We start from the raw sequence: 13,966 nt of genomic DNA, 5'->3' as shown, positions 1-13,966 counted from the left end.
TCCATCACCACAGTCTATTATTCAAGGAAGATATGCAAAATAAAACATTACATTACAGTACGCCCACGCTGGAACATTTGCTTCGCTGGTCAATTTGGTCATTTATTCCTCTGATGGTCACAGAATCTGAGATTAAAAAAAAATAGCAGTTCATCCATAACTCACTGTGCTGCTTTGCTCCTTTTTCCTCTACCAGTGGAGTGTTTTCACTCTCTTTGCAGCACATCTTCTCCTCCTCCTTGGACAAGGAATCATAGCCTTGGTCCGACTGTCCACCTGAAAGACAATTTTTATTCTGTATCTTTTTTTTGCCACTTCACATCTTATAACAGAACAGGCAGTGCGGCGTCTGCCTACCTGTGCTAAATCCATCATCACTGGAGTCCATTTTGTTGAAGTCTGTGTCGATGGAGGTGCGCTCAGCAGAGTCATTAGCACTGTCCAAACTACCATGACTGACTGTGTCAAGGTCACTACCGTCTGTGGGGAGATAGACATACATACAGTTTTTTCCTCTTTTGTTAACATTGCAATACAGGGGTAAATAATGCATCGATCCTAATGACAAAATTGGGATTATAGTCCGAGATGTTTACTGTATCTGTCATTCTGATTTGTTTATAAATACTTATATATGCCATTAATATTTGTTTTGGTTTTGCTTAATAATGAGATATTTATTTCAGTCTTTAATTTGCGTGCTGTTAAAGAACAAAGGATGAAAAAGTGCCAAACATTTTTTTCTCTGGTATTTTCTTGTTCTCTCTCTCTCTGTGAGATCTCATTATTATAATATCCATTTATTTTCAGTTCAGTTTTATTCATGTGAATTGTAGAATTTTATTGTACCAGATTACAGCCTATGAAAAATACATCTTGGAATAAATCACCGGCTCTCTCAAAACAATTCCAAATTGTAAGCACCATGGAGCGATAATTTATGGTTGTTAACATTTACCTCTGTGTACTGTACGAACCAGAGAGTGATTTCCGGTGTGCAGATTGTTATTATAGGATCTCACGCAACATGTGATTCAAATAATGAGTGTCTCACTGGTCTGTTATGGGAATTAGAGACATACATTTTGGTTGGGAACAAGATAAGGAGGATATCACTCAATACAAGCTCAGGAAAGCACATTGTTGCCACATGTTCCCTTTTTTTAAACTTTATATATCAGTGGATCGTTTATCAAAACTGACTGTGGGAGTATGTAATACATAGATTGGTGGTATTGAGTAACTACTATTGCAGTAATCAAATCACAAATAAAAATGTTCTCATTTTTAAAACTATGTGTCTGGAATATATCACCAATAACACATTCATAACTTGTGCATATCTACAGTGATCATAGATCAGCCACTTCCTGAAAAGCTAATTAGACAAACAAATGCACTTGTCACATCCTACCTGACAGCTGTGTTTCTCTGTGTAGTGTTGTTTGTTTCTTCCCTGCTTGCTTGAATTGGCCGACACCCAGGACCACATTTCTTAGCTTCCCCCACAAAAAGAAACCTCCTCTGGTGGTGGAGGGCCACGTGCTCTCCAACACCGCCTTTAGTAAGAGTATCACAATGAGCGCTTTCAGCTTTGCAAACTAGAATAAATTCTGCAATCAAATGAGTTGTTAAACCAAAAGCACACACCTTGTTGTAGTAGCCATAGGTGATGGCATTGGGTTGAATTCCAGCCTTCTTCATCTCAAACAGCACCTTGACTGCCAGGACTGGCTGGCTGTACTGGCCACATAGTTGCAGCAACACACGATAACAAACCTTGAGCAAAAAAACAAACTTTTTAATAGACTAATAACTCAACACCACCACTAAAACAAACTGCACCACTATCTTGCAGAGAGCTGTGTGTGTGTTTCCTACCTCATCTGGAGCCTGCAACTTCTTGTCTTGCATCTTCCTCAGCACATCGTAAGCCATGCGTAGTGCCCGCACTTTAGAGGGACACGTATCGACAAAACCAGGCAGGCAGATGAACCACAGGCCATAGCAGTGGCGTAGCAGACACTTGGACCACATCTGAGGCATGGATGAATATGTTTGCGCCATTTTTTGAGCAGATTTCATCTCCTGAAATAGAAAAAAAACAATTAATACTTTTTAGTGTATGATTTTGGGAACGTAAAATGTCCATGTTAATCTATTACAGTATCGCTGGAAAATGTAAGTGAGCTGACCTGTTTAGAGCGTCTGAATATGGCTGTAGGACTGGCTGGGCTGGTGTGGCGTGAAGCATTGCCTGATGATGGAGGATTTGGTCCCTCAAGTGGTTCTAGAAGCTCAGTGTTTAGAACAGGAAAGCCAGAGTAGCTGGAAAAATACAGTGTATACCATCACGCACACATTTAACATCAGAAACATAAAAACAAAATGTACGAGTAGAATTCTCCAGCTATGTCAGATGGAACGCTTAAGCACTGAATCCCCAATGTGAGGCGGCCCAGCTCAAAATAATGACTTGGCTCCTAGACGGTAGATATACAATGGAGGTAATTTCTCTTAAGCTGTCTCCCACAGATGCTGCATTGTGTGCGCTCACTGACTGTGGGAAACCTAGTTCTTCAATTGTGATAAATGAGCAAATGAAAGAAGACGTTGATCTAGCCCCCTTAAATTCCATATTCAAGTGTAATATTTAGGAGTAACTCCACGATCACTCTACATGCAAGAGTCCATTTTCTTTTGCCAATATCGTTGTTACTGTCTTTTCCGGAAACAACTTTCTTAAAGCTTCTGACGGGGCCTATCGTACCACCTTTGGTGTGGTCAGATGTTTAGATTGTTTTACCCCAGAGAGAGAAAATGTTTATACTGTATATGTATAGCATGTGGACACAGGTTCATTAAATATGTACTAGAATATTTGAAACAGCTGTCAGTATGATGCAGTGTAGTTGTACACCCTGGAAAACTACAGCCACAATAATAAACATATTGTAGATGCTGCATATACAATAATATTACCTGTAGCACAGAGGATGCTCTTCTCCTTCTGGCAGTGGGGGCAGTTCTGGAGGGTTGATGTAAACCGTGTGCTCACTGCGATGGGATTCGTCCAGTTCTATCAGTCTGGTGTCTTCTGGCTTTTCACTGTCTACCTGGTTTGCATTGGATACGATATAAAATTTGATCAAACCCAATTCTGCATTCTTGGATAATCCATAATGCTGCGTATAGAGAACATACAAATCCTTTATTTCTAAAATCACGAATATTAAAATTTGCTGATTTAGTACATTTTCAAACAGCTAAAATTATGCATAAAGGAAACAATAACCTGCTACCCAAAAATGTCATACAATACTTTTCTACAGGAGTGGAGAAATATGATCTCAGGGAAAAACACTCACTGTATATGCGAGAACAAAGCGAAAAACCCACAGTATTTCAGTAAGTGGAATTAAATTATGGAACGGACTGAGTAAGAAACTCAAACAATGCATCAAGATGAGCGATTTTAAGAAACAATACAATACAAGCAGTTGATGTGTGCAAAATATAAGGAAGAAGAGTCTTGTTGAGTCTTGTTATGTTATGTTTATATATTTTATTGATTATTATACAGTATATGATTACTATTTACTATGATTGTGGAAAAACCTGGACAATTATATTACCATATTGTTACATTACTTTATCACTTTTTCTATGTATTACAAAAAATCATATATGAAATCCAGGAAGTGAATAAATGAACAGCAACAGGTGTGAAAAAGAATTGGGGGGTAGAATTAAATAAGCTTTGCTTCTTCCTACTCCTTTTGGACATGTGGAACTGTGACTTGTATTATGTGATGTATTCCACTGTAACTTGAATGCATGTCCAAATAAATGAAACCATTACCATTACCATTACCATAATGTGCTCTTGCCACAAATGGTATGTGGACTCAAGTTCAGATGATGAAACGTGGTGACATCAAAACACCAAAATGATGACTGATTGTTCGCAAAAGTGGGATAGCAGCAAATCTACAACTTGACCTTCACCAAAACATGAATATTATGGAAGCTGAATAGCTCCCGGGTGGTACTGTGTTAAGGACTTCTTTTCCACTTAGTCGAGTGGATGATTCAGAGGAGCAACTCTCTCCGGCCAATCCGGCCTTGTTTCGATTCTGCTCTTTTGTTTCTTCCGCTCATTGCCCTTCCTCTTACACCCGAGAGGTCTTTCACAACCCTACATGCGTCTTCAACCTGAGCAGGAGGCAGTTGACAATGAATGAATCAATGCTTCCACTTCTCGATACTAACCGCAGTGACCATTCATAGAATGTTTCACGCAGGACACAAGTGTGACTTCCTGATTGCAACAGTTTGCAAGCGCACACACTTTTTTTTCCCAAGAAAGGAGGATGTTTTGTCTTTTTGTATTTCAAAACATATGTTGGCATGCCTGTGTTCAAAACTGTCTGGAAGTACTACCAATGAACCAAATGGCAGAATGCACTATTTAAAAATGCTGCTATTCTTTAATTGTAATCGTAATAGTAAAAGTAATTAGGCATCTCATAATATAAACTTTAGAAAAAAAATGTTAGATGCCGCTTTGAAATCTTGCACTCTTTTCACCATCTTTCAAAACTGCTGTTGAGTGATTTTAGTGACAATCATTCATCTCACTGTCTCAGCATCAACTCTACTGAGTGCAAAACCAATATGCTCTTCACTTTAATGGCATTTTGTTCAATAATTCAGAGTGCTGACACAATATAGAGGCTAATGGGCAAACCTATCTTCAATCCTCTACACACACCAACAAAACATTCATGCTTGAAGGTCAACAGCGGATATTATGGTTGAGGCCACACATGATGCCATTAGTGTGGGAAAACTTAAACTGTCATAAACACTAATGTGTTTGGACAATAGCAACAAAGCTGTTGTGTGTTTACCTTGGCTCCTGTGAATAGCTACCAGGCAGTGATGACAAGAGCAAAGCAGCAGTGAGAGAAAACAAAAGGCAGAAAATTGCATTACATAACAAAGTTGAAGCACAGATATGAGAAAGAGAATGTGAAGCAAATGAAAGAACATACAAAATTGGGTGTAGGCCATATGTATTTATAATAATAGAACATTTGTTGCTTCACAGAAAAACAAGTCATTATTTGTGAGACATAAACTCAACCCTCACCTTATCAGCACACTCGTCAAAGAAAGCCAGACTTGCATCTTTGTCACTGACAAAGGAACATTCCTCTATGAAGCGGCTGAACATTTGAGTCTTGGTCATGAGGGAGTAAAACCTCTGATGGGAACGGTCTCTGCTTTTCAAGAAGCCTTAAAAAAAACAAAGATATTATGTAACACCACACGTGACATGATGGGATTTATGCAACTGGACCCTCATTAATCAAGCTGCAGTGTTGATAAGCTGTGACATCTATCAGAACTGGTGTTGAAACAAGGGCTCTGCTTGCCTAAGAGCGATCAAGACATGAGGACATGGACATGGAGCTATTAGTCACTGCATTATCTTGACTCCCCTGCACTCAACTGAAGCTGAAGCCATATCGCTTCAGTAAAATGTACAGTGCTTTACGACAGTGTACCTTGTAGGTCAAAAAGGGAGCTGACATCAGTGGTCTTCTCAGAGGGGGCCTGGGTGATGGGCTGCAGGTAAGAGCGGTAACCTCGGAGGATGGCTGCCATGAAGCGCAGGAAGGCCTCCTGGATCTCCAGCTCCAGAGTTTGGAGACTCTTCCCACCGTGGAGCTCTCTGTCAGCCACCGCGTGCTCCACCTGTACATCTTCACGGCTAAAATGACCACCTGAGAGCACGTAGCAGTACATTGTTTTTTGCTTTATCATGAACAAAACTTTGAAAAGAAACATTATCACTCATATGTTTGCTGGTGCACTAGATGTGAGATTTAGTTCTTAAAAGGACCATTATGTAATCTGATACACCAGATGTTTTGTTTCGCAAATCCATCTCGGAGCGGGGCTTGCAATTTAAAAATCTTCTTTCACAAACATTCATATCTATTAAAGGCCTCAAGTACAAAATGAAAACTACCATAAATAGTAATAGTTGGACAAGCAGTTGTTGTCCTGTTCTGATAAAACTGCTTAAGTAAGCAGTTTTCCTTTCATCACATCTCAGACGCTACCTGTATTTCTTCAAAGGATGCTGACGGACTTACATGGATTGAAAGGTTACTCCTGTATGCCTTACAATAGCATGAGTGTGCAAAAATGAATAACATTATTGATCTGTGTCATTCTAATTTTAGATCAGCGAGAGTTTAGTGTGATAAGTTGTGTCGGCCACACAATCAAGGAAGTGGCAGCCTATTTCACAGGCTGACCGCAATAGATATTACAAAATGGCCATGTGACGTGTGGGAAGTTAAGAAAGACAAAAGTACTTCTGGGAATTACTTTATGTGACTAATTAAGCAGGTAGAAAGGATAAGGTATCCACAAGGGAGGGACAAAATTGCCCACTGTTTTGTATTGCAATACAAAGTATTGATGACTTCCTGTAAAATTCACAGTACAAGCTGACTCACCAACTAAATTGTTCATAAAACCCAATATTGGCCTGGACTCACCCTCTGTGAGCTGCTGATGGAGTTTATTCAGGGAATTCAAAAGATGTTTGCACGCTCTCCCTGGCAATATTTTCCACGTTAAAGCCTTCTTGTCTTCTTTTCTGCAAGCACAACACGTGGTTTTCATTACATAGGAGGACGGGTTGCAAAAAGATACTAAAGAGGGAGGCAGATGGTTATATCATGACTGACAATTTAATCGCACTAGGAGACAACCTTTGAAGATCAGTGGTACATGCAGTTGATTTAATGTAAGAATTTTTCACATTCCATCTTCTAGCATTACATAAGGGAGGCCCTCATTGATAACCTTGGAGGACAACTTTCATCATAAAACCAAAGAAAAATGGACACTTTTTGTGTATTTTGTGTAAAAAGTTATGCCAGAGAGATTGCAGTCACTCACTGGGAAATAGTGTTGGTGTCCAGATCCACACAGCTGATATCAGCTGGGGGCACGTACAAGTCAAAATATCGGGAATCTACACCCACAATGAAAGGGCATGGTGCACTGAGTACGCCCGCCAGGGCTAGGGGGCACAGAGGGATGTATGGGCATGGCCAGTGGAAGGGAAATATCATCTGAAAGAAAGAAATATTTTCATCAGCAATGTCCACCAAAATGACTGATCACATTCAGAACTGTACCTACAAGATAGCTGTTTAAACATTATGCACCTAATAAAAAATCATTTTACTATTGTTCAGTGTGGCCATTCTTGGAGAGTTAGGAACAGCCATGGCAGCAGTGGGATAAAAAGACAAAGCATACTTACAGACACAAGGGCCTCTGTAACACTAGTGAGTACTGCAGGACGCAAGGAGTGAACCAGGATCTTGTGCTCTGTGACGGCCAACACCAAGAGAGTGGCAGCGTTTTTTGGGCCTAGATTCAGTAGTAATGTAGAGAGGCTTCCACCACTTTTAGGACAAAAAACACAGAATGAAATCAAGACTGTGGCAAATAGTGTCTTGTGGATTGGGACGTGATCATTTTGGTTTTTCCCTTACCTGAGAAGAAGTGGAGAGGACACTGGTTGGCTCAGTATCAGGCTGTCATGTGGAGAGAGCTTTAGAAAACACACAATGTTAGAACAAAATCAACATATTGGAAGGTAAGTCATTACATGACATTCAGACCTGCACAAGGATGCGTGGCCTCTGGATAGAAGGGAAGGGCACATTTTGCATGAAGTGAGAGATGTGCCTACAAACACAAAAAAGAAATTAAACAATTAAAACAGGGGGGAAAAAAGAAAAGTAAACATAGCTTACTTTTCAATGGGTAGGGCGTGTGGTCCAGATATGGAGTATCGGTAGAGAAAAGTGAGGAAGCTCCTAAAGGACTGGAAGAAGGGCCAGCGCGAGAGGAGACAGATGCTCTTGTTGCTGTAAACACTCCTGGTCCCTCCAGGTCCGAGATCAGAGCTGAGCAGGCCGAGCTGTGACAACTGATGCTCAGACAGATTCTCCTCTGAGTAAGGCTCATAGAACTGGATCGCTGCTCCGTACACCTGCACACCCAACAAATCAACATTTTGAGCCTTGTTTCCTGAAAACTTTACAACAGTACAACAGTATTGTTTGTACTGAAACTACTATCGTGTTATTTAAAAGGATAAAGGATAAGTGTGTCAAAACAGCGCCTCAAGAGAATATTTTGAAACAATTGATATGATGCAGAGTCGTTTGTTCTTCCCCACAAATAAATTAGAAAGGATTCCAGGCATGAGGTACCAGGGGGCCCTGCAGCGTGCAGAATGGTGGCACCCGGAAGATGGAGTGAGCACTGAGGCGATCTGCAATGAGCTATCCATTATTCACAAGATGAGCTGCAAAATTTATTTTTATGCCGCATTGCTCTCAAAGTCAAAACAGCCTTTTAGTATTCCTAACACAGAGTTAGACCATTTGGAATCCAGTCAGAGCTGAAACATAATGGTTAGGAGGACTGTGTAATATTCTTAGAAATACTACTGCAGTTCATGAACAATATAATCCGCAAGAGATACTAGTGTTGGATGTGTGATTATGGTACAACTTGTGTAATTCACCGCATGACATAATTGATATAATTAGATTTTGGTGTTACCTTTTCTCCTGAAGCCCCCGTCAGTACAAATGTGGAAAAAACAGGAAGGGCATGTTTGGTGTGTGCAGGCCAGCACTCAATAGTTGCCCCCATGGGCAGACAGAACATAGGCACTGACTCAGGCAGCGGGAAAGACTCATGGTCCTCTTCAGGGTACCTGCACAGCAGACCTGCAAGCAAATACATACATTAACATTTAGCTCGACATGGACATTTGCTTGTAGGTCAAATTTAATAACATTTCACATTTCACTGTACCTGCTTTGCATGCAATAGTGTTTGCTTTTGCCAAAGACTTCTTGTAACAGAGGTAGACAGATGATCCCCACTAGAAAACCACAAAAGACACTCAGAGTCAATGAAAACTTGACTTCTGTGTAGACAGTAAAGATGCAACAACATGCATAACTTTGTTTCCCACCATGCTGCTGTTGAGGTTCCTGTCCACCTTACAGAAAGTGTGAGGAGGCGTCTCCCCCTTGCCGGGGACAATGACGCAGACATCAGTGACGGCCAATGACGTGTGAGGCTGGCTCTTTGGCGCGCGGCGGTAGGTGATGTAGATACGCTGAGACGACGAGCTGCTGATGTTAGCAGGACGACCTGAGGGCGTGGTTTGGACGATGTGACATCCAGGCTTCAGCTTTTCTTTCCACTCGTACAACACACTGAAAATAAGTACAAATTTGTGCTGTCAATCTTCCAGAACCAAAGTGCTTTTCATTGTATATTATTTGGATATATGAACATATATGACAGCCTTGGGACAAACCTGTAAAATCAGGAGTTAGAGTAAACCTTTAAGTTTCCCCGAATTCTTCATCTTACTACAAGATCCATAAAGGTTTGGTATGGAAATACTTAAGAGCCATATTTTCATTAATTCTCAGTTTCTCTCTGTATCCCAATAAATGTATACAGTACATACAGTTACTTCAGATGAGTTTAAGAGCAGATTAATGCGACCCAAGGCAGAGAAGTGATTAGTGACACTGGTGCGTAAAGGGTCAGTGGCTAGGGATTACTGCTTACCCAAGATCTGTCAGCGGAGGCTTATCTCGACCTCGCTTGAAGCACAGGAATATCTGTGGGCCCCTGAGGCTGGCTCCATTGAGCTCCGCAGACAAGCCTGAGGGAGTACTTTCGACGCAGGTGAAGCCAGGGGGTACCTCTTCGCCCAGGGAGCGGATCACTATGGCAACATCTGTGATGGGCGCTTTGGGTTTGACAGATTTGGGACTGGTATCATCAAAGTGCAGCTCCTCCTCCAAAAGCTTGGACGAGTCAGTGAGGCCAGCAACCACAAAGTAGTCGGCTACACGAGGCGCTTTATCCTCCATCATTTCCCATTCCCAAAGTGAGGACTGGAAACAGAGAGGGACGGATGAGAGCCTCTGTGAATTTGAATGACTTTGCTGGATGCAGCCTAAAAGAGGAACGCTTGAGCATAAGGGTTAAGTTGAATGGCTGCATTAAAAATGGGCGACGCAACCGCATGAAGAATGTAAAACAGACATAACCTATATAACATACCTTATAGCCTTATACCTTACTTGGGGAATAACAAACTATTACGAGTGCATCTGGAAACACTTTCAATCCTGGCTGCAAGATCTCCATACTTCACATAGAGATATGGGAAACCTCAAGACCAGTGACCTTACTCTATGCCGTGACTGATTATGTAATGCAAAACATATGCTTTTGTTGAGAATTAAAAAAACAGCCAAAGAAAAGAAATAGAACTCAGGGAGAGAAAAGAGAGTAGTGCAAAAAAAAAGTATATATTTTTGGTTTTAAAGGGGGGAACGTTGACATTCAGACACACTCAACCATATTGCATGGTAGAAGGGAAACTTGTTATAGCGTTATCATAAAACATGGAGCCCTGGGAGCCTGCAGCACTAGGCTGGACACTCAACTGAAGAGCCTTTTTTATTTCTCTCAGCAGTCACTTCACACTCGCAAGTTGACCGATAAACTGATACCTTCCAAATTGTGTGGTGTGAAGACATTGTTCGGTTCAATTTTACTTATTTGAGAATATGTTATTAAAAATAAGCATCACATGACTGTAGATGACAGTACTTGCATTCTACAAAGAGTATGATGATTCTTACGTCGATTACGATGCTAAAAACGCATGTCTTTCAAATCTCTCATATGAATATGATGCCAAATTGACTTGTTTGATACCTATGTGACATACCTATGACATGCACTATATGATGCTAGCTGGGTGTACAGGGTAAATACTCAGAGCAACGAAAGGCACTACTCATTGTTATAACGAGAGAAGACTGGAGAGACCACTGGTATGTAACTGTTGTTGCTTCAAGATACAACTGTTTAGTCTGACTAGTAGTCTGACTAGTAATTTGATAATAATCCTCTTTGGTTCAAAAGTAATCAACCTAACCTAACAAGCTCACGTTAATAGTTGAAGTGTGAAATAAAACTGAAGAAAGTCTACTGGAGTTGAGTTGATAAAGCGTCCTCTACAATCTCCTGAGCCTTTTCAAGTGCAGGCTGGCTTAAGACCAAAAGAACTTGACAGACAGCCTTTCGACTTTAAAAGATAACAGAACTACATGTTATTTCATAGTGATGGGTAGCTAGTTGCATGTGATCCGTGTGGTATTTCGTGTGGTTCATTTGGTCTCAAACATGTCAAATATCGATGGTAAACCTTTAATTGTGTGCAGTTTGAATAAATGAGAGCGTGGTTAAAAAGTCATTGCTACATGATGTTCTATGTTGCTGTAGTACATTTGGCTAGTAATTACGCCACTAATTTCACTCTTAATACTTAGTGGTATTAAACCCTGTTGTTGATAAACTGTGAACAGTATTGGATGAACACATGACTGTGATGCTGAGAGAATGGCAGCTTTAGTGAAGGCGGAGGTGATGTGTGACGAAGGTGGCCAGAAATAAATGAACCGAGAACGTTGAAGCATCATAACGCTTCACAGAATCAAGAGCATGCCCCCAACAGATGGTGTTTAAATGTAAGTGATGATGTTTAAATAGTCCCATCCGCCCTCTTAAGTCTTCTAGTCTTCAAGCGACACACAAATCAAACACCTCTACTAAACAGTAGCCACACATCTAATTATATACATTATATAATATGCACTGTGCACTTTACAGTCGCATCACATCCCTGTGTGTCCTCCCCCTCAATGGATCTAAACTTGCATGTTTCTCGCCATAGCAAAGTAACAGTAGAAATTGCCCTGATGAGAACATCATCCTACATAAAGCCAGCTAATTATTGTAATTAACATAAAATTACCTTAAGAAAAGTAACCCAAGAGGGTGTGATAGCACATTTTAATTACAGCTTAAATCTTCTATCATGGTTTTGTTAAGTTTTCCTTTGCATGGTAGCATATTAGACTTTTGAGTACATGCATAAAAAGCTGGAACAAACTAATCATTAGGCAAAAAGTGGAAGTTCGGTGACACTCATTCCTCCTCCATCGTTTCATTCAGCAACTTTCTTTCACTGAAGCCAACTTCCCTAATCTCATCTGTTGTTGTTGTTATGAGTCATCTCCATCCATTATAGTTGAGACATCATGTTCTCAACATTTCAACTTTGCTCTTTTAAAGTCTCAACATGAAGTACGGCTGTACTCGAGGTACAGTGCGGCATAAGTGTTCCATGCTGTAATAGCTAGTACTCTCGACTTTGAATCCAGCTGTCAGAGTTCAAATTTCGGTGGAATCTGCTTTGCTTCTCAAAATAAACCTCAAGGAAAATTTCACTTTAAAACATCTGTATGCCTGCACAACACTTAAAATCATAGCATATCTATACGTGTAGTAAAATTAATCATATAGGATTGAGTAAGGAAATGACCTAATCATTACTTAGTAAGTTATCTTATTATATATTCTGTATTTATGAATTATACAATGTTTCCGTCAGTATTTACTCCTGTATTATTTCATTATCAAATAAGATATCTACTTGTTATTACATTCTTTATTCTTACACATTCTTTATTCTTTTCTAAGCTCTACTACTTTTCGCACACACTGACTTGTCCAACTGTAACCAAGTATATATATACAGTATATATATATACCGTATATATATATGTATATACTTTATATGTATGTTTCTTGTGTCACATGTCATTTTAAGCATGATCGAAATAAACAATCACTACCAATGCCCATATTTTGTATGGGTAAATTAGTTTTTTAATCAGTCTATCAGCGTCTTGGAACATATTGTGCTGAATCTTGGAGATTTGACTTTATTTTTGTTACCTTTGTTAGCTTTGAGCTTTTATTGTCAGCATATAAGCGCGAGTATTGTTCTACATCACAGCAAATGACAGCCATCATTATTATGACACGTGATCTACATCACAGCAAATTACAGCCATTATAATTACTATTACACATAATATATCATTTTTGTACTGATATTACTGAAAACTACAATATAGCCCACAATCTCAGGCATATTTAAAATCTTTAAGTGTATTTCATAGTTATCTTTTACGTCTTATCATACATAATGTATATTGTTCACACAGATGGTATTGCTCAGCACAGTATAGTGAAGGTATGGAGCCCTTAAGACCTCAGCATCACCGGTGTTGTTGTGATCGTGTTGGGAGGACTGCGTGGGATTAAGGGCCTGTTGGCAGCAGGCGGGGCAGGGAGGATGGAGGAGGAGGAGGAGGAGGAAACACCACATTTCACTCTGGATCTGTTCTCTCTTAAGCCACCAACACAACCATCAGCCATTTGCATTCCATACGTGTGACCCTGACTGCACACACACTAACACCCAATGTTAATACGTTATAAACTAACAGTACAGATAGGTTTCCGCACATAAGAATCCATTTTAGCATCTTTACAGAGGATGAAAAAAGCCCTCCATCATGACCAATGGGCGCATCATACACAGCGAACAACAACGGCTGTACATTAGAAAGCAGCTAACCGTTCATCCGTTTGCGTTTTCTTAAAAAACATTGCTATGGAAACAATACAAGAGTGCAAGATATAAAACATTAAAAAGAGAGGACTGGTTATGTCAATTTAAACGTACTCACATCTCAAGAAGAGCAGGCGGTAAGGTGACGTGATTTTAATCCTTCACTGTCGACGACAAATGATGCTCCGTCTCTACGTCTCTGCCTTTTTTCGAATACGTCTCAGATGAAAACCACAATAAAACACTTCAGTGTGTTTGTGGACGCCTCGCGTATTCCTGAGCAGCGATTTATCCAGACCTGCGTTGGACACGTGACTGCTTACAAACTAC

General features: G+C 40.2%; 1 protein-coding gene across 2 annotated transcripts in view; it reads right to left on the bottom strand.

The window, feature by feature from the left end:
- Nucleotides 1-13,966, bottom strand: part of dennd4a (DENN/MADD domain containing 4A) — a 22,702-nt gene extending 8,736 nt beyond the window's left edge. Inside the window, exons 1-21 of one of the 2 annotated variants that reach the window (XM_054775205.1) lie at nt 13,755-13,966; nt 9,703-10,034; nt 9,092-9,338; nt 8,929-8,998; nt 8,671-8,840; nt 7,854-8,092; nt 7,719-7,785; nt 7,590-7,648; nt 7,355-7,499; nt 6,985-7,160; nt 6,579-6,679; nt 5,574-5,792; nt 5,156-5,301; nt 4,914-4,931; nt 2,983-3,116; nt 2,196-2,328; nt 1,882-2,088; nt 1,651-1,779; nt 1,415-1,559; nt 358-480; nt 166-276 (exon numbers count right to left, since the gene is read on the bottom strand). In XM_054775205.1, the coding sequence (XP_054631180.1) occupies nt 166-276; nt 358-480; nt 1,415-1,559; nt 1,651-1,779; nt 1,882-2,088; nt 2,196-2,328; nt 2,983-3,116; nt 4,914-4,931; nt 5,156-5,301; nt 5,574-5,792; nt 6,579-6,679; nt 6,985-7,160; nt 7,355-7,499; nt 7,590-7,648; nt 7,719-7,785; nt 7,854-8,092; nt 8,671-8,840; nt 8,929-8,998; nt 9,092-9,338; nt 9,703-10,013 (2,950 nt within the window). In that variant the 5' untranslated portion in view covers nt 10,014-10,034; nt 13,755-13,966. The remainder of the gene's footprint in view (nt 1-165; nt 277-357; nt 481-1,414; nt 1,560-1,650; nt 1,780-1,881; nt 2,089-2,195; nt 2,329-2,982; nt 3,117-4,913; nt 4,932-5,155; nt 5,302-5,573; nt 5,793-6,578; nt 6,680-6,984; nt 7,161-7,354; nt 7,500-7,589; nt 7,649-7,718; nt 7,786-7,853; nt 8,093-8,670; nt 8,841-8,928; nt 8,999-9,091; nt 9,339-9,702; nt 10,035-13,754) is intronic. The other variant, XM_054775206.1, reaches the window with a different exon arrangement.

This window comes from Dunckerocampus dactyliophorus, chromosome 5 (genome assembly GCF_027744805.1).
Source record: "Dunckerocampus dactyliophorus isolate RoL2022-P2 chromosome 5, RoL_Ddac_1.1, whole genome shotgun sequence".
NCBI lineage: Eukaryota > Metazoa > Chordata > Actinopteri > Syngnathiformes > Syngnathidae > Dunckerocampus > Dunckerocampus dactyliophorus.
The sequence above is the reverse complement of the archived record's forward strand: the minus strand, read 5'-3'. Positions and strand labels throughout refer to the sequence as shown.